The following is a 24,358-nucleotide window of genomic DNA, read 5'->3' as shown; positions in this document are numbered from 1 at the left end:
TGTATGGTTTATCTTTGAAACGCTGAACAGTACAAAAAGCAAAACAATTTCTATGGCAAATTCATTTGGCCCCAAATTCAAAATTTTGCTTAATGGTATATGAAATTCTTACAACCAATAAAAAAAATAACAAGAGGACCATGGAGCCAAAGTTAGCTGTAGTTATTTTCAGTCAAAAAGGGGGATAAAAAAAATGCCAATACCATCTGCAGACACAGTGAGCCCTGGACGGAAAGTCATTATCCATGTTCATCAAGTCCCCATACACTGTTGGGGTCACCTCTGAAAAAGAAACAGTTTCTGAAACAGTCAAAAGATACCCGGTAACACTTATACATGTTATTCTTTTGGAAACAAGTGCTGTGATTTACCTTGCTTAGCTTATTTTTTATTATGGCAAGGGAAGTTAACCCTGTTCAGTGTTTTTAATCAATTAAGTCCCGTGTTTGCACTTCAATATGCCAGTAGACTTTCCATTTCACTACATATGGGCATTGAATACCCTTTAATTAAATGATTAATGACTTATGAGATATGACCAAGAATCCAAACTTGCTGAAAAAACATTCACAAAACTAGCAAAGTCAATCAAGGGGCATAACTTGCATATCAAGTACAGCTAGTCAAATGAATTGTCTGATGGACCTGGGAAAGTAAAAAAGCCATCTATATTTTTCAAAAGGTCAATCCCAATATACTGATTTGATATTTATAAGGCATGTCATATTTCTTCTGCTGACTTTCAACAGTTACAAGTCAAAGACAAGCACAAATTTTACGCTTAACCTGCCCTTACAAACTGATCAATGATAACAGAGTAGTGACAGAAAGACCTATGTGTCAGTGTCCAGAAGAGGAAAGAAATTCCACTAGGCAGAACAGAGAAGTTCTAAAAAAAGGTTAAAAAATGCTAGAAATGCAATCTTGTAATCAGATAATCATAAAAACATAACAATATCTAAAAGACATTTCAATCTGAGTGATATTCTGTAATGAAACAAACTCTTTAAGTGTTGACAAAGGAATTAAAAGTCAGGTTTCGAAATATCACTTAACTTGTACAGGTAGGCTAGGTGATATTCACATAAATCACTATCATACATTTCAAAACTTGTACAATGTACACATACCTGAATAAGTGAATGATGCAGTGCACAAAGTGTTACCCACATGTTCATGTTCACAAAAAATATTTCAAAAATCTCCAACTCCACTCACCAATGTCACTTTCATCCTCCTCTTCCCCGCTCTCTTTTTCTGAAGATTTCTCTCTTCTTTCATCGCGCCACTGTAGCCAGATGTGAGTCAGTGTAAAATTGAAGTCCGCAAACTTTAAGCTGGATGTCTTCTCCTCCCAGGCTCCCGTTGTATACGATCCCTGAAAAATACAATACAATCGTAACCTCTTCCTTTGGCAATTTTTCCTGACATTTGTCTGCCAGAATTAGATCAGCATTAAATTGAAGTAATGTTTGAAAAGCTGTCTTTTCTTGTGTTTTTTTCAATATTTTGTGAATGAGGCTGGGGCCTCATTATTTGTGAAATTCACAATTTTAAATTGTGCAAAAGCTAGTTTTTTTGTTTTTTAAATTATGATGATTTTGATAGTTTGAAAACAAGTGCTGATAGCCTTGGCAAAAGTGACTTATATGTTAAAATCAACGTATAGAATTTACAGTAGTCCATTAACAAACAAATTAAGGGAAGATCTTATGAGTGTCAACAATCATTTTTCTTTTAATTTGTGAATTTTGCTAGTATATTTGTGACAAGAAAACCCCACAACAGATTTGGAACTGTAGATCGGGCCAATTTTCAATTTGACGGACTGTATTCATGTTTGCCCTGAAAAAGAACTCTTCAGAGCTAATGTTACTTGATTATCAGTTTGATGAAATATTAATCTGACCAATAATTTTAATTTGAAAACAAGGCCTTACCTTTGGGGCAGGAGATTTTGGTGTGGAGGTAACCAGCTTCCACTCATGTAGAATTTCTTCCACCCTGGATATGAACCTGCAAAAGACAACATAAAGTTACAAATTAAATTCAAAGCTTACTTCTCAAATATCATAAGGTCAGAGATTGAAAGTTTGAATTTTGTGTGTGAACTTATGTGTAAGTGACAACAATATTGCGGTTATGGTAAGTAAAGATTAGAGTTTAAAATAAGAGTCTATAATTGTTAAAAAGTATTTGAAAATGTGGCAGACATGGCTTCATCATAGGAATACCATAAGTAGTCAGTTATGCTAAAAATCTGTTCAACTAAGTCTAAAAAAAAAATATTTTTTGATTCCAGTTGCACAAAAATATCCTGCCCAACTCTTATTTTTTTAATAACATCAGACACCATTTTTCAAACTGACAAGTTTATCTAAAAAAATTTATCTCGACCGACCAACCCTTAGCTTGGGAGTCAGTGGAATTAATTCTTTTAAGTGTTTATTATTGTTTCTATTCAGATAAACTCAATTGTGTCGGATGATATCTAACACACAACTTTACCTTTCCCATTCAGAAGCAGTTGTGAAATCTGTTATTTCAAACACATCACCATCCTGAAAAAAATGTTCTAATAATGAACTATAAAATAAAAACTATTAACCAATGCTAGAATTGTTCATGACAACCTAAAAATAAGAAATTTCATTACAATGAATAATGTTTATTCAGGGTACAACAATATATATACACTTGGTAATACTTAATTCAGTACATGTATTTCGCTACTTAGATGAACATTATATAACTATGTGCAGTATTTCCGTTGGAACAAACAGCAAATCTTAAGAGTTCAGATTAAATATTAGTCGATATAAACAGACTCATCAGAGTCTTTGACAATTGTTGTTTGGCGACGTAATGAATGTCCAAATGTTAACGAGTTCCCTTAAAGGGACTGTGTCACAGATTGTAACGAATCTCAGGAAAATTATCTAATAGAATGTGTTAACTTGATATCATAATTGTAAAAAAAAGTACCAAAATGTAAAAAAGAAAATTGTGTCAGAGACCGGGTTTGAACCCGCGTCGCCAAAATTGAAGTCCAGCGTCTTACTGACTGAGCTATTAAGGCTTATTCTATTTGGGTGACATAATTGAGCTATAAACCTACCTCGGTAATATCAGGTGATAACACCGACTAGCCAATCATGCATAAGTAATGAATTCTACCTGGTAGACATACCCAGTAATCTTTTTTACTGGAAAAATACGAAATAACTGCTAAACTTAAATAAAATGTAAACTATGTGGTACTTCAGTTAGTAAGTTTCAATGCATTGTACACATCGATGCCAAGTTTATGTCAATTTTCGACAATTTTCTTTTTTTCCGCTATTTTATCATCTGTGAGACAGCCGCTTTAATGTTTATTGATGCACGCCTTGCTCATGGTGCAGAATTGGAAAAAAATGACCCACAGAAAGACCCCTAATGCATCTATTATGTCATGCATGTTTAATAAGACATTAAACGGTAATACCAAAACTTGCTGTTTGTTCCTTCACACTAAACTGGCTTTAAAATGTCTTTTTTAATTACAAGTCTACACAATTCGGTCAGTAAATGCCAGATCTGTCAATATAGCAAAATTGGACAAGTTTCACCAGCCTTTAAGTGTTAATACACCAGTCAATTGTAACGACAGCCCCCCCCCCCCCATCCAGGGGTATACCGGGGATAGCCAGGGAAATGGGCCGTGTTTTTACCTTCCAGGTGGCCCAACAGTGCCGGTTGAATGCAGTGTTATTGTCATCCCGCCAAATATAGCAGGGAAAGGGCCTTACCTAGAGTCCCTTGGGTGCAGGGGCATTTGGCAGGGGTTTCACAAGCAGTTCATCCCAGCAGGGGCACCTTGCCCAGGGTTGGATGGACTGTAAGTCAAAATCCACGCTATTCCACGGACCTGGGGGGGGGGGGGGCGTGGTTACAAATGACTGGTGCATAATACATAATAACAATAACAATCTGTCTGTCACTAGTGTCAGCTTCAGAGAGGCGGTAGCCATTCACACAATTTGACAAAATAATGTTCACTGTTATTTTCATATGTGCTTTAAATTATTTACATATATATTTAGAAGTTCATAGTAAATAATTCAGTAAATGTTATTTTATTATTTTGACAAAACAAAACTTACATCGTCAGCTGCCATTTTGGACTTTGCTGTTTTGACAGACAAAAATATTTGTAACACCGAAAAGAAAATAAACATGGAGGCAGTACCACGAATGCCGATGATATCTTTCGAATTAAAGCATAGTCCCGAATATGTCGAGTTTGGACCAACACTGAAAAAGGTGGCTTTTGATGTTCACTATTGTTTTGAACTGAAAATGTAACGAATATTATAGCAAACTGTGTCAAAATTACCATTTATCAGGGGAGGTAATTTGTAAACAAATACCTGTCAAAATTTTGAAATGTCAAAAATTTAATAAAAGAACCCACTATGAGTACACATATGCGTTGTTGCATTAATGTAGTTTATAATGTTCATGTATCAAACATATTTAATACATACAGTATTCAATTATTGATACTTAATTAGTTTGGTGATGAGTCATTCTCACATGAACAAAAACACAAATATCATATAAATATAATCTTGGAGTAGGATTTTTTAAGGCTTAGTTTAAGAAATGTTTGGAAGTATAATCCCCTGCTTTAATGGAAGTATTCGTACATATTATGCTTAGCTCATATTTATTGAGCTGAATGAAACATCCAACCAAAGGGTCAATGAAGTCTATTATCAATTTAAAGTTTGAGTAGCTTCTGATTTTGTTAAAAGTTAGACCAATCATGGCACTTAAAATCAATGTGATGCACCGCTGAATTTACGGCAGGAATTATGTCAAGATGGAAGCATCGTCAGTCACCCAATATTGTTGTAAAAACATGCACAGGCATTCATTTTTATAGACAAGTTTAGTTACACCATGGGCACTGCCACTTTATCTAGTCACAGATATCTTCGTTATATTTCCCACTCATGCCTTAAGGCCCATTTCTGCTTGTCACTTTAGTTAAGGTTGTATAGATCTTGAATGTTTGGCTTAAATAAAATACATTTGGTTCGGGTTACTCTACCTTACCTATGAAAGGTGCCAAACCCTACCCTTTTTTATTTGTTTGGGGGGGGGGGGTAAGTGTGTGTTAAAATCTAGTTTAAAACATTTAAACCTTAATGCAAAAGATTATTTTAACCATTCTCCAATGATGACAAGAACATTGTAATATACAGCATAAGAAAAAAAGCCTACCTACCCTACCTGTTTTTGAATACCGGATGTAACCCGATCAAAACCAATTTTTTATGGCCTTGTGAATTTGATGGAAAATTATAGGGATTGTGTTTCATTGGTTTAATATTAAGTCTCAAGCCAAATATGTACATGTATGGAATTGTAATCCTATTATAAGTTAAATAAAAACAAAAGACACATTCGACAGACTTAATTATTTAATTCTGATGACAGAAGGGTGGCATGAGAGCAGAATGGTGCTACAAAAAAGGACAGGGTGCAGCACCTTCCATAATTCTTTTGTTTAAACCCTGTCACTAAAACACATATTATATTTATAAATCAAATTTTAAAAAGATAGAACAAGACCACACATTTTTTGTTTAATTGTGTTTCAGTTTTGTGACAATGTAAATACTTCAGTTAATCAGTTTAATAATCATTTATTTTCAGTATATTCATGATCACTATGGAGAAGATCCAGCACATTACAACAAAAGCTGCACAGAACTGGAGTCACTCAGACAGGTAATCAATGTCGCTGCCTCAATGACAAACTTGGAGGAATATTTGTGGATTAAGTTGATTTGGTAGTCCAGTGTCAGGTAATCATTGTAGCTGCCTCAATGACAAACTTGAAGAAATATTTGCGGATTAAGTCAATTTTGTAGTCCAGTGTCCATGTTTACGAACAGTCTCATAAACAGTCTCATAAGACTAAAAATAATAAAGTACAGAATCTGCAATTATTAATTTTATTATAATTTTCAGACAGCTATTTCTAGCAGAACCTTCATGGGGGAATATCTGATCTCCTTAATGCTTGACTGTTTTATTTGCCATTATTAAATAGGATATATATATATCTATATATATTAGATATTATATATCCATAGTATGGATATAAAAAGTTGATTATAAACTACGTATCAAGTTTTAAAGTTAATGACAATCATATTTAGATCAAGGCAAGTTCATGTTGTCTTGCCTCACTTCACAAAATGTAATGTATTGTTTTGTTTACAGAGTGCAGTGCATATATCACATGACTTCATGGGCTGTAGTACACTCAAGAAGTACTATGCCCAGCTGCAGTTTCTACAGGGGCGATTTCCCATGACAGAAGGAGGAGAGGCATCCATTCCCTTCACTTGGTAAGGTCATCCAAAATTTATTCCTTGTTTAGAGTTATCGGGACTTGAGGGACTCAGCCTTCATTATTTATACCAAATCTAAATCAGGAAGAAATATATATGATGCTTTATAATTTAAAATAACAAAAAAAATAATAGTTAGACACAAGTGGAAATATTGTGAGGTATTCCAAAAACTTTATATTCAACATTTATGTGAAAATTGATGGCAAGGGATGTTCAAAGTCTCAAATTGTTAATAGAAGCCCTGTTTGCATTCAAGGGGCATGCTTTAGATAAGCTACCATACTTATTTTTCAGGGAAGAAGTGCACTCTGGCCGGGAGTACTGTTTGAATGACATCAAGTTTGAACAAGCATGTATCCTGTACAACATTGGAGCTCTACATTCCATACTGGGTGCCATGGATACCAGACAGAGTGCTGATGTAAGAGTTTGGGGTTTATTAGGTGCAGCCAGGGGGGGCCACCCCTGATTGCATATAGTATTAACTTGTGTAAATACATCACACACATTGGAGGTAGTGGATAAATTAGTTAGATTGTTACATACATATAAAGAACTGTTTTACAACATGCTACTATCCAAAAATATTTTATTCAGTGAAATTATATATCTATATGCAGTTTTAATAAAATACATTTCAAAATGCTATAACCAGAACTGTACTGTCCAGTTATATGATAGCCAATATACCACCAGTATGGTAACGTCAATTGAAGGAGGTCTTGCTAAATTTATCTTGATCAGATGCTTTCTTTAATCAATGTTTATAATATTGAAATGCAGTATTTTATCTGCCACAATTGCACACAATGGTCGTGTTCTTTCAACATCTCAAACCCACAGTTCTGTCTTGCCCTGTTGTTTATCTAGAACAAATGTGTGTCAGTTTGTGTTTTTATCTCATGTATTTTATGTCCTGATACAATAACAATTTAAAAAAAAAGAACTCTATCTTTTGTGCAGGGTATGAAGGTCTCGTGCACCCACTTCCAGTGTGCCGCCTGGGCATTTGAGCATCTGCGGGACCACTTTGGTTCAGCAGCAATGAGCCTCGACATGGCACATGAAATACTGACATACCAGGTCTTCTTCATGCTTGTAAGTAATTTATAGTACTGTTAGCGGGGTTTTATCCATATAAGGTATTTTGAGCACTTTGCCTCAGCCGCAATGAGCCTAGACATGGCATATGAAATACTGACATACAAGGTCTTCTTCATGCTTGTAAGTAATTTATAGTACTGTTAGCGGGGTTTTATCCATATAAGGTATTTTGAGCACTTTGCCTCAGCCGCAATGAGCCTCGACATGGCATATGAAATACTGACATACAAGGTCTTCTTCATGCTTGTAAGTAATTTATAGTACTGTTAGCGGGGTTTTATCCATATAAGGTATTTTGAGCACTTTGCCTCAGCCGCAATGAGCCTCGACATGGCATATGAAATACTGACATACAAGGTCTTCTTCATGCTTGTAAGTAATTTATAGTACTGTTAGCGGGGTTTTATCCATATAAGGTATTTTGAGCACTTTGCCTCAGCCGCAATGAGCCTCGACATGGCATATGAAATACTGACATACAAGGTCTTCTTCATGCTTGTAAGTAATTTATAGTACTGTTAGCGGGGTTTTATCCATATAAGGTATTTTGAGCACTTTGCCTCAGCCGCAATGAGCCTCGACATGGCATATGAAATACTGACATACAAGGTCTTTTTCATGTTGGTAAGTTATTATACCCCCGACAAACAAAGTTTGAAGGGGGTATATTGGAGTCATCCTGTGGTCGGTCGGTCTGTTGCAATTTACCTTGTCCAGAGCATAACTTGATTAAACTTCATTCAATGGTAGAGCATAATGAGAGAAAGTGCAGTGTACAATAACCATAACTCTATTCTTGCTTATTACTGAGTTATTGCCCTTTGTTACTTTTTTTTTGTCCGGAGTATAACTTAAAAAGTACTGGATGGAATTCATTGGAACTTCATACAATGGTAAAGCACAATGAGAGGAAGTGCAGTGTTCAAGAACCATTACTCTACTTTAGCTAATTACTGAGTTATTGCCCTTTATTTGTTTTTTTGCTGTCAATTTTTTTTCCATACATAAACTTGCAAACTACTTGATGGAATTTATTGAAACTTCATACAATGGTAAAGCACAATGAGAGGAAGTGCAGTGCACAAGAACCATAACTCTATTTTTAGCTCGACTATTCAAAGAATAAGGAGAGATATCCTAGTCAACCGAGCTTCGCATCGGCGCCACTTATGCTAAAGTTTTTGTAAGAATTTGTGTACCACCTCAAATATTGACATATGGCTTTGAAACTTTGCACACTTGTTCACCATCATGCCCCCACCCTGTACACAGGAGGAGGTAAATCTATCAAGCATTTTGACAAAATTATGCCCCTTTTTATACTTAGAATTTATGTTAAAGTTTGCGTACCACCTCGAATATTTTCAAAGTCCATTGAAATCTGGCTTTAAAACTTTGCACGCTTGTTCACCATCATGCTCCCAACCTGTCCACAGGAGGAGGTAACTCTATCAAGCATTTTGATAGAGCCTTTTTCGATGTTTCGATGTTTAAGTTTGCGTACCACCTCGATTTATTTTCCATTCAATTTATGTAAATATCTCAGCACATCATGTACTGCAATGAAATCTAATCTAACAGTGATCCATGCAGGTTTCGCCAAAACTTTTCAATCCATACACCGAAAAGCGGTGGAAAAGTCAAGCGCACTGTCTCTGTGACAGCTCTTGTTTATAGTACTGTTAATAGGGTATCATAAAAATTAGGTAGTATGTTCCCACTTTGGCTCAGCAGCCATGAGCCTGGACATGGCACATGAAGTACTGACATAGCAGGTCTTATAGAACTGTTTGACGGGTATTATCCATGTAAGTTTTTTTTAACTTTTGGGTTGTGCAGCTATGAGCTTTGGCATAGCGCATGAGATCCTGACATACCAGGTGTTCTTCATGCTGGTAAGTTTAAACTGTCTGGTTGTATCATTTTGATTAATATTTTGGTGGTAAAGGTTACTGACGCTACTACTAGTCTAATGTGATTACCCAAGTTATTGAAATTGTACACAACTAGCACAAGTTACCATTAATTTCAACCATGCGAAAGAAAGCAATCAATTCCCTTGTAATTGTTTATGCTTAAACCCAGTCTACGGGCTCGATTATCACAGGGAAATTTTTTGGAGGACACCCACATTTTTTTACAGGTAACCAAATTTTCTAGGTAGGTGTTCTTGTGGGTCACCAATTAAAAAAGGAAATGTTGCGTCATGACCAACTGTGCAAAATTTTTGTGGCATTATGTTTCATCCATTTTCCATGTTATTCCAGGCCCAAGCACAAGAATGCATTCTGGAGAAATCAATGACAGACAGCCGTAAGAGCACAATTACAGCCAAAGTTGCGGCCCAGATTGTGGACTTCTACAACACTGCGCTGAAACATCTTGAGACATGTAATCAGCTTGAGCTGATCAGCTCTAAACAATACAAGGTATGATCGGTTTGGTATGTGTATCTTGGCAAATTTTTTATAATGTACTAAAAACTAGCCCACTTGCATCAATATAGTTGTATCAATGTTTGGGTCACTGCCTTGGAATGGTCGAGATATTATTCTTTATGGTAGCATCGTATTTAAGAATGGTATAACCATTAAACTCATCAAATATTGCTGTGGTATATTCATGTTATATTTTAATGTAAAAAAAGGTTTATAAAGACATTAAACACTGTACATTATGTATGTGAAACATGTCTTACAATAGACCATAGCTGATTTTTAATTTGTCCTGCGTAAATCTAAACTGCATCAGATAGAGATATCTTAAAAGAACATTTATTAGCTGGACTAATTGAAGAATATGGAGAGCTATACAACTCATCCTAGTATCGGTGTCACCCCTGGGTTTTGCATGTAAGCACCTTTAAGTCATTAGACATCTTAATTTGTTGAATTAGCATGTTATAAATATATGAGTATAAATTGTAGATATTTGTAAGGTAATCAAGGTTTATTTCAGGAATGGAAGAAGAAAATTGATATCAAGATGCTGTTTTACACTTGTATCACACATTACTACATGGGACGGCAATCAGAGGATCAGCAGAAATGGGGACAGTGTCTGGCATACTATACTCTGGCGCTGGAAAAACTGACAGAATGTGAAAAACTGGCCAAGGTAATGTTTTAGATATACCTGATCTGGCCTACTATACACTAGCCCTTGAAAAAAATGACTGAATGGGAAAAAACTGGCAGAGGTAATGCCCTTGTTGAACAGACCAAATGTAACAACGAGGGGAAAGGTAATGTTTTAGATACACTTTACCTCTATCAATGAGGACTGCTATACCATTGCCCTTGAAAAACTGACCAAATGTGAAAATCTGCTCAAGGTAATGTTCTAAATATACTTGACCTACCAGTTGGGACTGTGTCTGGCCTATTGTACTCTAGCCCTAAAAAACTAACTGAATGTGAAAAATGGCCATCATATTATTTTATATATACTTGATCTCTATCAGAGATAACTGTGTTCTGCCTACTATTCCCTAACCCTGGAAAAGCTTACTGAATGTGAACATCTTGCAAAGGTGATGATTTACATATTCATACTCGATTTCTATCAATTGGTATGCCTGCTTTAAAGGCTGTTGAAATGCATTTAAAGCTTACAACAGACCATTTGTTAAATAAGCATGCTTTTTTTTCAAATGCAAGTCTGTTTCTCCTTTTCCTTCCAGAATGAGTCCACAGACATTCAAGATTCATTGAGATTCACGCACGATGTGGTCGGTGGCAAGTAAGTGTTCATAGGGTTTTAGCAGAAGAGTTATGGAAGGGTGCTGTTTCCTGTCCCTTTTTTGCAACCCCCTTCTGGCTCATGGGAGACCAGCATGTGCACCTTCTGCCTTTTAAGAATTGAACGCTTTAGAGAGTTACAGGTTTCCTTTGCTTTGTTTTGTTAAAATGCTTATTGCATGAATATAAATACATAAAAAGTTCATTATGCTCACCCTTATTTTGAAAAATGTTTATCTTTCATCGTAGCTTTAAGCACTGTGCTTAAAACTATAAGGTGAACTGAGCTGTGGGGGTGGGGGGGGGGTCCAAAGAAGATGGTCGCTTATTTTGAATCCTGACAGTAAAATTTAAATAACTGATTAGAAAACCAACATGGTTTATGATTTAAAATCTGAAACTTAACATTTTAGGCCCTGATTTCTCGATAACTCTAAAGCATAACAGATAACCTTTAAGAACCTTATTTCATTTAATAGCTTACACCTGATATAACCTTACGAAGAGTCATTTTTCATGATTATATTATAAATAATTTTCAACTTTTTTAAAGGAGAAAATTACACAATTTATACCAAAACAAATGCAGCTAGTTAAGCTTAATACCGCTTTAAGGGACTTCAGCATATTGGTTGAAGAGTTAAATTGAACTGTTAAGTGTAAGTGTTGCCATTAAAAGTTGTTACTTGTGACATTTGACCATTGATATACATCGTTACCGTTACTGGCAATTTTTTTATACATGCATATTGCTGATAATCTTTCTTTTACAATACATGCTCAGCTGCAGACTATTCAACTCATTTTAAATGGTGATGAAAAATTATTTAAAATATTAAAATAAGGATTGATCATATTTTTTTTGCTGTATACTGTGGAATCATTTATATACTTTGGCATGAAATTTCGTGGTTTGTTGAAAACTTTCGTGGGTACTTGAATTCGTGGTTTTTCATTTAAAAAAAATCGAAACTCCGATCGTCCTTGATCGACTGCATTACCTACATGTGCTGGCCCTTGGTTTTGGTCTTCTACGTCACTCGCTAAAATGGTACGACATGCAAATTAGTGCATATATCCATGTCAATTATTGATTTAGTTGGAAATTAAGGTCATTAAAGAAGATGTAACCTGATCCTAAATACAGATAGGCAAAGCCATTGAATGCCAATTAAGAATTTTGCAAACTGAAAACACCGAGAAGGTTGGTATATTAGAGTAAACAATCCCTAAAGATAGCTGATGTTTACAAATTAAATCAATTTTGAATATCATCTCATTTCAATATTTATTTACACGTTTTTTGTTTAATAAGTATATTGAACTCGTTGTTTTGTACATTGTCACATTGGGTGCTCAGTAACCTCCAATGTAATCGATTAAGGTAATTATTTCATTAAAGAAAAAAAACGAGAACTGACACTCATCACTCACATCTTTTTTTCATGAACAGCACATGTTTAGGCACGTGGTTCTGTCATTTGGTGCATGGAAACACATTTAAATGATTAGGTTTATTATTTGTTAAGGCAGATATAATATATTAACAAAACAATGATAGTAAGATATACCGTGAGACGGATATCTACGATGTATACTGCGGCCTCTGTAACGATTAAAAAAGAGTATGTACATAACATGGCAATTGAAAATATGAATAAAGGGTCTATATTTCGTGGGATCTTGAATTCGTGGATCACCCAACCCACGAAAACCAAGAACATTAACGCCCCACGAACATTAATGATTTCACAGTAATTTATTTTTGATTTCTTCCCTAGACACCAGTCAGCCAAGAAGGACAATGATTTCGTCTATCATGAGAAGGTCCCTGCCGCTGACACACTGCCAGAAGTTAAAGGTCAGTATAATTACAAGTGCTGCTGATGCAAAAAATAATCATGTTAATGCATTATTGTGTTGAACTGATTTGACTTTAACAATCAAAACAAAAAATGCATGTGATTTGGGTACAAATATAAAAATATTGGCTTTATCTTGGCGCTTTTTTGAACTGGGGAATTTGTGGCCCCATAACTATTTATTAAAAATCCTACTTTATAATATTAAGGCTTATACCTCTACCTAAATCATATTAAGCTTTTTTGTTTTTATCTTTTAAGTCAAATGAGTTAAACTTGATAATGAATTAAAATCGGAAAACAATTGCATCAATCTATAATCTGTGCCTTTACGTGTAAGTATGGTAAAAATCATTTTGCAAGAGCCTTAAAACATGTATGTGATCTAGATGGCTTTGATTGTATGAATGTATTGGTTATATTTTTTAGGATGTTAAATTCTGTCTTCTGGCAAAATATTTCTCAACCTTATTGTTTGAGTCTGGATTTAATACTTTGCCAGTAGATGAAACATTTTATAATTGATTTTTCACAGGGGCATCGCTGGTGAAGGGTATACCATTCAACCCAAATGACCCAGAAATATCGGGCCCAGACATTTTCAACAAACTTGTGCCCATGTCTGCACACGAAGCAGCCTCCTTATACAGGTAAAGAATAATCAAATTAGACATTTTAAACATAGTTTAAAAAGTGGACTTCATTATGCATAACAGTATCAGAAACAAATTCTTTTGTGCACACAGTTTCTCATGGTTTTATTAAATATAAGTTTTAACAAAGGGAGCCTTTGTCATCTTTGAGTTTAATTTCCTTACTTGTCAGTGCTTTAATATAACCAGCAGGGCTCTCCCGAGAAAAAAAATCAGCAAGTTTTGGAAAGGGGTGGTAGGGCGTTTTACCTCATTCTGCATACCAATTTTTTATTCATTTTTACTGCCAAATAATAGCACATTTTGGGGTACCCTAAGTGATGAATTTTGAATAGGGAAAAGGAGACAAGTTTTAAACATGAGCCATTTTTCTGCTCTGTTTTTCAGTGAAGAGAAGGCTACATTACTGAGAAGAATTGCATCAGAGATTGCTGAGAGGAATGATGAACTCAAGTAAGATATAATATCAGGATATTCTGTAATAAAGCATTTTAGACAACTATGATAATGTTTCATTTGTCATAGAAATTTGACAATTTGAGTCCAAAGGTAAAGATATGTGTTAGTTTTTAGTCAATTTCATGTATATATATATATATAGGTGACCAATAACAAACCTGGGGGCCATTTAATCATGCATCCTAGGAGCAATTTTGTTTTTAGGGGAGTTTTTTCAACAGTAATACTTCATTGTTTTAAACCCTTCCTAGGTTCAAAATTGCTCGCATATGATGCTTGAAGAAATTTACCACGGGTATATTAATTTATTATCTTCATAACTCATATCTTTCATACTATCAACACATGCTTGCAACGAAGGAGATTTTGATTCATTGGAAATGATTAAAAATGTCATTGTAATAACAATACACCATGTAGATTTTAACCTGTACCTGCTATCCTGAAAACTGTACCAGACAACGTTATAACCCTGAAAGCTTACCTTAACAGTTGTTGAAGAAAAGTGCCACCCTTAGTGTCAAATCCACGGCTGTCATAAAAACTTGTGGTCTTAATAATTTACTTTAATATTTCAGTCAGTACCTGGCATCCCTACAACTGGACCAGACAACCTTAAACCCGGAACCAGAGAGGCTACCTCAACAGTTGTTGGAGAAATGTGCCGCACTTAGCGTCAGACCCACAGCTATCAAGGAACTTGTGGATTCAATGACAGGTTTGTGGTTTAGGTCAGGTTTCAAATAAAAAAGGTCACGGTATTGCCTCAGCCTTTGTGGTGTTAGCGAGGTCAAGTATTGCCTCAGCCTTTGTAGTGTTAGCAAGGTCAAGTATTGCCTCAGCCTTTGTAGTGTTAGCAAGGTCAAGTATTGCCTCAGCCTTTGTAGTGTTAGCAAGGTCAAGTATTGCCTCAGCCTTTGTAGTGTTAGCAAGGTCAAGTATTGCTTCAGCCTTTGTAGTGTTAGCAAGATCAAGTATTGCCTCAGCCTTGGAGATTTTAGCAAGGTCAAGGTATTGTCTCAGCTTTGTCATGTAAGCAAAGTAAGAGTAAGCAAAATCAATGTATTGCCATAGCATTGGTGGTGTTCGCAAGGTCAAGGTAATGTCCTGGCCTTGGTGTGTAAGCAAGGTCAAGATTTTGCCTCAGCCTTTGTGGGTTAGCAAGGTCAATGTAATGCCTCAGCCTTCGTCAGATTAGCAAGGTCAAAGTGATGACTCTGCCTTTGTGGAGTTAGCAAGGTCAAGGTTTTGCCTCAGCCTTTATGGAGTTAGCAAGGTCAAGGTATTGCCTCAGCCTTTGTTGAGTTAGCAAGGTCAAGGTATTGTCTCAACCTTGGTGATTTTAGCAAGGTCAAGGTATTTGTATTGCCTCAGCCTTTATGGAGTAAGCAAGGTCAATGTATTGCCATAGCATTGGTGGTGTTGGCAAGGTCAAGGTATTGCCTCAGCCTTTGTGGGTTAGCAAGGTCAAGGTAATGCCTCAACCTTTGTCAGGTTAGCAAGGTCAAAGTGATGAATCTGCCTTTGTGGAGTAAGCAAGGTCAAGGTATTGCCTCAGCCTTTGTAGAGTTGGCAAGGTCAAGGTATTGCCTCAGCCTTGGTTGCATTAGCTTAGAGGGATGAAATTAGATTTTTATCATATTCTGTAAATATCTGATAGAGTATATTTTATTCATTCAGTTTTACTGTATGATGTTCATGAAGAATTTAAAATGTTGAAGTTTTATGAATGTTATATACATGGAATAGAATTAGACGTCTAAGGCTTGTTTTTCATTACAGCGGTGTCCAGCGTGTCAACTGATGTAGAAATGGGAATTAGGGACATTCAAGAAACACTGCAAGAAGAAAGCACAGCTGAACTGGAATTCCAGGTTAGATTTGCAAGTTAAGATTGTAACATTAAAACAACAGCTATAACTCTGTAGTGTTTTTCAATGAAATTGATTAAACATGACAAACAGGAAATTTGTCCTTCCAAAAGGCAAAGGTATCATTTTTACATTGCAAGGAAATTGCATAGATATACCAAAGTAATTAATATGTTTATGTAAATGTTATGTATAATACAAGTATATCCTTATGATCATCTTAAGATTTGTACAAAGTAATGTATCTTATTCCATCAGGATATGTTTGGCAAGAGAAACCCAAATGCCATTTTGTCCGAGATAGCCCAGGAATGTTCACGTCTTGAAGAAGGTCACAAGAAGGCCAGCCAGTCCAATGTGAACCTCCACACGGCAATGAACACCCACATCAACAATCTGAAACTGTTGGCAAGCCCACTGGAGGAATTGCAGAAGTTGCTGCCTTCACTTGATCAAGAAAGAGGTATGGTAAAAAGTAGTTCACAGTTTCATTTTATTTCAAATGACTAAAGCTGAACTTCAATTTAGGACTACCTTTACTAACAGATTTTCCTAGCTGTCTAGTCAGAAACTGTAGATCGGATATGGAATGTAATATGAATCAAGTATGGTGGTGAAACTGTGGTGAGCACATTTTCTTTTCACTGAGTTATTCAGTGTTTAATTGCCAGTGGGGGGCAAGTGAGTTTGGTTTGAGGTCACCAAGCCGAATATATGGTAATTAGTTTTTACCGACAACCTAAGATCATACTCTCATGTAACATTGTGTCAACAATCATGATTTGTATATTGCGGTTAAATCCTTTTCAGTCATGAAACATATAATTTTAAGCTAAATGGGAGGCCTATATCTTGCAGGACCAGAGAGTGGTGACATTATTAAACAACTGAACTTGCTGTTGTCAAAGATTGAAGAGATGAGGACCCAGCGCCAGTCACTGGAAGACGAACTACGGAAGTCAATATTGGAGGATGATATTACAGGGGCACTTTGTAAACAGGAGGGGGTGAATCGGGAGGTGAGAAAAGTAGTTCTAATGTGTTGTTTGGTGTTGTAGGTTCGCATTACCCAAAGCCAGTTGGCTAGGACCATTTTCCTAAAGAAACTTTGGTTAAGTTTTTCAGTCTTAGCTGAAAAAAGGTCTTTTTATTCACTCTCCTGTTCAGAAATTGAATTTCATTCAAATTTCAATCTCAAATTTTCAGAAGTTGTTTTCGGAGCAACTGCAAAAGCATGACAAGAACGTCTCTTTGATCAAGCAGAATCTTTCTGCCCAGGGCAACATTTTACGAGCCTTGACTGATGCAAATGCCAAGTATGCAACCGTCAGAAGGGCCACAAGTGACGCTTTGTCGAGGTAGGACTATTTATTTTGGAGTTCAGCAATGGAAACCTTTTTAGCACATTTCATTCTGCTTGTGTCAATAGTGTAGATTGTTGAAAATATTTAATTTTTTTCTTTTCAATAATCAATTTGATCATCAATTTAAAACCTTATGAATCAAAATATTATTAAATTTGTGTGTCAATGATGAAATAATGGTGTCACAGATTTTAAATGCCTTTTCCTAAAAATAATGTAAAAGCTAAAAAATACAGCAGTTGAGTATTCTTTAACTCTGAATCAATTCATTCATTTTTAACAGTATTTGAAAAGAAGTCACATTCTATGGTCACAATAACATGTATTTCCATTGCAGAAGAGAACAGGTCATTCGAGATCTCATCAACTCTTATGACGTCTACGAAGACCTTAAAACCAAGAGCCAAAAGGGGCTTGACTTTTATCGGAAACTGGAAACCAATGTAGGTCGTCTTCTACAGCGTTGTAAGAATGTGTGCCGAGTACAGCATGACGAGAGGCAGAAAATGTACGACAAGTACAAACCTAAAGGTACGATGTTCTATGTCTGTATTAGCTGCCCTTGAAAAAGAAAAGGTATTATCATAACCTTTGTGTAATTGGCAGCTGTGGCTGTGCGAGAGCTTTGACCTGAGCTATAACTAAAAATCATTCAAAATGTTAACATGAGACTTTGCGTAAATGTTGCTAAAAAAAGCTCATATCTCTAGCAAGGCCTATTACTCTGGCTATAATAATTGTTGAGTTATGCCACTTTTAGACAACATGCAAGCATTGGTGTTCCCTCAATCTCTCTCTTGTTCCTCATTTTGGAATGCTTGATTTGAATAACAATTACTTTTTTTCTTTTTCATTCATAACCATTAAAGGATACCTCTTCCAATCAACATTGGCTATATGCTGTTGTTATATTATAACTTTATTATCAAATATCCTTTATCTCTACTGAAAACTATAATTTGAACAAGCGCATTATTTGGCATTTTAGCCCCTGCCCCAGTCAGACCACAAATTCAGAAGCCAACAACAGTCCAGGGAAGCAAACCCAGTACCGGGGACATGCCTGACAGTGTTTACTCCCTTGGCTCAACACAGCCACCGGTTTCTAGTTTGCCAGGTGACACAACTCTTCCACATGTGGCGGCCATGTTTGATGGCCCAAAGTTAAAGGATTATCTGCCCTTTATGAAGGTAGGCAATGTTGAAGTTACAACAGTTCATTCAACTTCACTTATGTGCTTTTTTGTGCCCTATTTCAGTATTGAAGTCATCATGTCTATCATTCAGTACTTTCATACATGCTGTTCGGCTCAATGCCTGTTAATTCTATGACTTGTTAACACATATCATTGAAACTTTTTAGATAAGACTTGTCAAGTCTATTGAATCATTTTTCAGAAAATTGATTGCTTGGTATCTGATTAAGTAAAACTCAAATTATTGGGCTTAACTCTTAAAGCTGCACTCTCACAGATATACCACTTTTACAACTTTTATATTTTTATACCCCCCAAAACAAAGTTTGGGGGGGGGTATACTGGAATCGGGTTGTCCGTCTGTCCGTCTGTCTGTCTGTCTGTCCGTCTGTCCGTCCGTCCGTCCGTTTTTTTTTTGTCCGGGATTCATCTTTGTCGTTATTGAACAAATCTTTTTCAAACTTTCAGATATTAATGGCCATGATGTAAACTTGCGCCTCTGTGAAATTGGTACGGGTCACATGACCCTGACCAGAGTTATCTCCCCTTGATGTGTTAAAGTAGGCAAAATAAGCCCTGTCCGGGATTCATCTTTGTTATTATTCAACAAATCTTTATCAAACTTTCAGAAATTAATGGCCATGTTGTAAACTTTCGCCTCTGTGAATTTGGTACAGGTCACATGACCCTGACTGGAGTTATCTCCCCTTGATGTGTTAAAGTAGGCAAAATAAGCCCTGTCCGGGATTCATCTTTGTTATTATTCAACAAATCTTTATCAAACTTTCAGAAATTAATGGCCATGTTGTAAACTTTCGCCTCTGTGAATTTGGTACAGGTCACATGACCCTGACTGGAGTTATCTCCCCTTGTAGGCAAAATTAGCTTTGTCCGGCCTAACTCCAGGGCAAACAACCTAGACATGGAGGGGTGGGGGGTGTTCGTTAGCCTATGGCTTACAGTTCTAGTTTGTCTTGGAAAGGGCAATTTTTTGCATAAGTTTCTGCAAACCAATGATTTAAGATTGCTGACAAAAAATTCCAGTAACTCATAACCATCCTATTGTACAATACTTCCTCTCCTCACAGACTGGTTCCTTCTTTTTTCAGCCCAAGACCTTTGGTAAGAAGGATGGTTCCCCACCAGTGACTGGTACCCATCCTAGTGTACAGGGCTACCTGGCTTCCCAAAGTGGTTCCCTGCCACCAAGCGGAACTGCCTCCCCCATACATATGCCTCAATTGCCAGACAGCGTGCCAGCCAGCCCAGACCATCATAGGTTAGTTGAATGCAGAATGACACAGTGTATGACTGTGGTGTATATGTACCACATATTACATTTGGCTCTCATGCCTTAAATTTGTACTGTGACTTCTGAACAAGAAAGCTTTTATAAAAGATGTCTACTTTTATTTGTTGTTTTAAATAACTTTATGAAATCTTCACCATTATCCGTACATTTAAACCATGTTCAAACTGACAATGAGAATGCGAATACAATTATTAACATAGATATTTCTTTGTTTAAAGATTTGACAGAAGATTAGGACCCACAGATCCTAGGCAACCAGGTCCTGACCTTACCCAAGGTCATTTGTACAGACCAGTCAGTCCTGCAGGTCAAGGTCAAATGAGAGGTCAAGGAGGTCAATCTGACTTTATGCCAGAAAGGAGACATTCTCCCTCCCCAGGGGCTGGAAGTTATGGTGGTTCAGGCCCTCAAGGTCAGATGCCACAATATCAAGGCCAAATGCCGTCAAATCTAGGTAAAATGCCACCAAGTCAAGGCCGGATGCCACAAAATCAGGGACATATGCCACAAAATCAAGGCCAGATGCCACCAAATTTGTCTGATCAGTATGTTCCACTAGATCAGAAATGGAAACGAGAAAAGCCAGTCCAACCTCAGCAGCAGTCATTTCCAATAGATAATCAATATGTTTCGAACATGCAGCCAGGTCAAGGTCAAAATGGAGTAATGCCTCAACAACCAGGAAACCAATCAGTTACTAGTTTGGCACAACAAAGAATGAGACACTTGCAACCAATGCAAGTACCCGGAAACAATGCCACCCAAGGACAAAACAACCAGAACCAATTTCTAGGAAGTGAGGGAAATTTCATGCCTCAAGGTCATGCACAAGGTCAAAATATTCCTTATTCTAGTCAGAGCTACCACACCAGTGCCCCTACATCTGCTTATATGCCACAACAAGTTCCTCCACAAGCTCAGACTATAACTCAGTTTTCTGGAGTTGAACAGCCTATGGGAAGCATTTCTGGGGGTCATATGACTTCTTTGCCATCACAAATGCCTCCACAGTCCATGGCATACACGAATCAAAGGGATGTAACTAACACTGTTTATGCTGTTGGAGGGCCACTTACTTCCTCTGATAGTAACTTTCGTCCTGGAATGGCAGGACAAAACTACCAAAGTCATCCAAGCCAGGGCATGCAAGGTCAGATTAATCAACAAGCACTGCATCAAGATCAAGGGTATTCTCAAGGTCAATATCAGCCTCCAATGAGTGCACCCCAGACTTCAATGTACCAAATGCCACAGTCTCAATATCAGACTCCTTCTCTGGCTGGTTCAAATCAGCCAGTTCAACCAAGTTCTCAGCCCCAGCACTCAGCTGTACACAGTTTTCCTTTCCAACAGCCAAATCAGGCATCTCAGTTCAGTCAAGGTCAAGGCTTTCAAACTCAGCAACAAGGTCAAGGACAACAACAGAATGGTGGTCAGACAACAAATCCGATGGGAAGTCAAGTTCCAAGCCAATATGGACCTGCTGGCAGTATTACTTCTAGTCAGCCCAGTGTATATGGACAATCAAGCTACACTCCACAAGGTCAAGGGCATTCACAGCAAGTGCCATCACATGGTCAGCAACAAACTTTTACAGGCCAACAACAAGGTCAAGGTTTCCCTCAACAGAACTTGACCTCACAACGCCAAACCCCATCGCCTCACATTCATGGCCAAGTGTCACAAACTTCAGTGGCACAGCCTAGCCAGTATGTGCCAAACAATCAGCAAATGCAACAACAACCACCAGCAAACCAATTCCAGCAGCCTACTTCATCCCAACAGTTCCTTTCTAGTCAATACCAGCAGGTTAGACCTCAAGCACCACCGAATCAGCAAGCCCAGTTTTCTTCACAAGGAGTTCCCTCTCATGTCCAGTCTCAACATCTACCTGAGCAGAGATTTCCTTCCCCAGCCCCAACCCCAACACATCATGGTCAAGGTCAAGGCTATATGCCACCTGGACCCCAAGGTCAAATGCAAGGTCCACAAATGCAGAATCTGCAAGGAATGAAAGGGTACATTCCACCAAATTCACAACAGTCACAGTTTTCAGTTGCACAGTCTTCTAGGCCACAAGGGTATATTCAAGGTCAAGGTCAGGGACAGATTGCAACATCTCAGCAAAATTATGGCCAAGGTCAATTTTCGCAAAGTCAAATAAATCAACCACAGAGACCACCAGCTCCAAATTACTCAGAGACAAATATCAACAGAGCGATGAGCCAGCAAATAGGCCATGGTCAAATCAGACCGATGGGTCAAAGCCCTGTACCACAGCCTGTTCAAGGACAGTTACCTGGTATAAACCAAACTCAAGCTCCTGGTGTCCAGCAAATTCAGCCTACTTCACAAACCCCGATTCCAGGACAGCAACAAACCTTCCAAGGTCAAAGTTATCAGCAGAGTGTTGGAGGAGGTCCTCAAATAAGACCCCAAATGCCAGCAAGCCAATTCCAACAGATTGCTCATCCAACACAACAGCCACAGATGAGTTATCAGCAACCTGGGGTAAGACCTCCGGCATCCCAAGGTCAAGGCTATCAACCTTCAGTTCCTCAAGGTCAAACACTTCATAATCAACCAGTTCAAAGGCACCCAACTCCAAATGTCATGAATCTCAATCAGCCAGTTCTGCAACCCCAAATTGTCAGAACTTTAACTCCAAGTGAAGGACCAAGTCCAGCAACACCAGTTCAAGGCCAAGGTCAGATACCTCAAGTTCAAGGTCAAGTACCACAACAATTACCAAGTAGCCAAGCAGTAGGTCCCTCCAGGAGTGCACTACCCATTCAACCCCAAGGTCAAATGAAACAGAATTATCAGCCAGAATCACAAGGGAATTTCCCCCAAGGTCAAGGTCCTACCATGGTGACACAGTCATCACTACCACCAAGGGGAGTTTCTCCTGTGGAAATGAAACCTGCACCACCAGCACAGCCATACCAGCCACCAAAACCGGTGAGTATATAGAAATATTGTAATTCATTAAGGATATTAATGCATTGTATCTGTATTCTGTATTTGTGTTCTTTCTTGAAATTTATGGTAGATGGTTCTAATGGTCCCAAATATTAGTTGTCCGGTAAGCTTAGTGGTTAGTGCACTCACTTCTCACCTAGGCGACCCATGTTCAATTCCCGGCCTTGGCCCATGAGGGTTTGGTTTTTGTTCACCAAGTGGGTTTCCTCTAGGTACTCTTGTTTCCCCCACAACACAAGACCACACTCAAGTGAAAACAAGAGTGATTAATATAATGTTGTAATAACTTGTTTTACAATTGTTATTAAATAAATAGGTTTAAACTACTTGTTAGGGTAAACACCACACAACAGGAAATGAATAAAAAAGTGATTAAAACTGTTTTCGGTTGAAGATGTTATATATTGTGATAGAACTTCTCATTATTGAAAACTCGTCCAGACTTGAAGTAAGACTTGGTATGATTTCTGATTCTTTATGTTATCATAAGTTTGCAATTATTAGATATTTGACAAAATTATCTCACATTAACACTTTTATTTGACCCAAAATATTTGTCATGCATGTAAAGTATAAAGATTTTAAAACCAAATGATAAAGTTAATGAACTCCTTGATTGAAATAATTCTGTCAGAATTGAAGAAAAACACAATATATATCTATATTGAAACTTCACAATACCCTTATCTATTCTTCCACATTTTGCACACATGAATATTAGGGATGGAAACTGGATACCAAATCGATATCCGGATATTCGTATCAAGTATTCAAATACTATCCGGATACTCGTATCAAATTGTTTTCATAATAAGTAAATTTTCTATTATATGTCACCCACCTTTTGTTATTTGACACAAGTGTCCACTTAATTTATAATTCGTCATATGGCAATTTCACTTTTTCATTCATTCTTTCTCAGTCTTAATAATTTATAATGTATTAATCAAAGCTAAACAACTCATTTTACGTCATAAAACTCATGATGAATACCACATAAACACCTCGCGAATTTGATAGTCACTTCGGCCGAGGTGGTTGCTTGGTTACTGCCACGTGCTTTTGAGTTTGTTATTTATCAGCAGGTTTCATGTTAAATGACGCTTTGATTATTTGATTAGTCGATTGTAATTTTATTTCATTATATTGTTTGATTTAATGCAATACCTACAATTTCTGCGGTGTTTTTTTATGAAGGATATAATTGCGGAAAAGATAAGAAGACAAAAAGACGATCTGATTTTTAGCTCCACTGGCCGAAGGCCATGGAGCTTATGTCGTCACAGATTGTCCGTCGTGAGTGCGTGCGTGCGTGCGTGCGTGCGTAAACTTTTACTTTAAACGACATCTCCTCTGAAACTGATAAGCGGATTTTGACAAAACTTCACAGGAATGTTCCTTT

At 37.1% G+C, this 24,358-nt stretch overlaps 2 protein-coding genes across 4 annotated transcripts in view; one reads left to right on the top strand and one right to left on the bottom strand.

Moving 5' to 3' along the window:
- LOC128239829 (rab3 GTPase-activating protein catalytic subunit-like) overlaps nt 1-4,223 on the bottom strand; it is a 30,250-nt gene extending 26,027 nt beyond the window's left edge. For both annotated transcript variants that reach the window (XM_052956272.1, XM_052956273.1), the window contains exons 1-5: nt 4,146-4,223; nt 2,509-2,561; nt 1,941-2,016; nt 1,219-1,378; nt 204-282 (exon numbers count right to left, since the gene is read on the bottom strand). In XM_052956272.1, coding sequence (XP_052812232.1) covers nt 204-282; nt 1,219-1,378; nt 1,941-2,016; nt 2,509-2,561; nt 4,146-4,220 — 443 coding nt within the window. In that variant the 5' untranslated portion in view covers nt 4,221-4,223. The remainder of the gene's footprint in view (nt 1-203; nt 283-1,218; nt 1,379-1,940; nt 2,017-2,508; nt 2,562-4,145) is intronic.
- The window catches only part of LOC128239828 (tyrosine-protein phosphatase non-receptor type 23-like), a 31,215-nt gene continuing 11,040 nt past the window's right edge, over nt 4,184-24,358 (top strand). The window contains exons 1-20 of one of the 2 annotated variants that reach the window (XM_052956269.1): nt 4,184-4,305; nt 5,707-5,781; nt 6,280-6,407; nt 6,708-6,834; nt 7,377-7,511; nt 9,785-9,946; nt 10,476-10,634; nt 11,200-11,258; nt 13,039-13,118; nt 13,655-13,769; nt 14,160-14,225; nt 14,810-14,949; nt 16,014-16,105; nt 16,361-16,565; nt 16,961-17,121; nt 17,309-17,460; nt 17,804-17,997; nt 18,455-18,657; nt 19,772-19,941; nt 20,193-22,935. In XM_052956269.1, the coding sequence (XP_052812229.1) occupies nt 4,219-4,305; nt 5,707-5,781; nt 6,280-6,407; nt 6,708-6,834; nt 7,377-7,511; nt 9,785-9,946; nt 10,476-10,634; nt 11,200-11,258; nt 13,039-13,118; nt 13,655-13,769; nt 14,160-14,225; nt 14,810-14,949; nt 16,014-16,105; nt 16,361-16,565; nt 16,961-17,121; nt 17,309-17,460; nt 17,804-17,997; nt 18,455-18,657; nt 19,772-19,941; nt 20,193-22,935 (5,253 nt within the window). In that variant the 5' untranslated portion in view covers nt 4,184-4,218. Of the gene's footprint in view, nt 4,306-5,706; nt 5,782-6,279; nt 6,408-6,707; nt 6,835-7,376; nt 7,512-8,006; nt 8,016-9,784; nt 9,947-10,475; nt 10,635-11,199; nt 11,259-13,038; nt 13,119-13,654; nt 13,770-14,159; nt 14,226-14,809; nt 14,950-16,013; nt 16,106-16,360; nt 16,566-16,960; nt 17,122-17,308; nt 17,461-17,803; nt 17,998-18,454; nt 18,658-19,771; nt 19,942-20,192; nt 22,936-24,358 lie in introns of those variants that run through there. The other variant, XM_052956270.1, reaches the window with a different exon arrangement.

The sequence above is a fragment of the Mya arenaria genome, chromosome 7, assembly GCF_026914265.1.
Source record: "Mya arenaria isolate MELC-2E11 chromosome 7, ASM2691426v1".
In the NCBI taxonomy this organism is placed as follows: Eukaryota; Metazoa; Mollusca; class Bivalvia; order Myida; family Myidae; genus Mya; species Mya arenaria.
The sequence above is the reverse complement of the archived record's forward strand: the minus strand, read 5'-3'. Positions and strand labels throughout refer to the sequence as shown.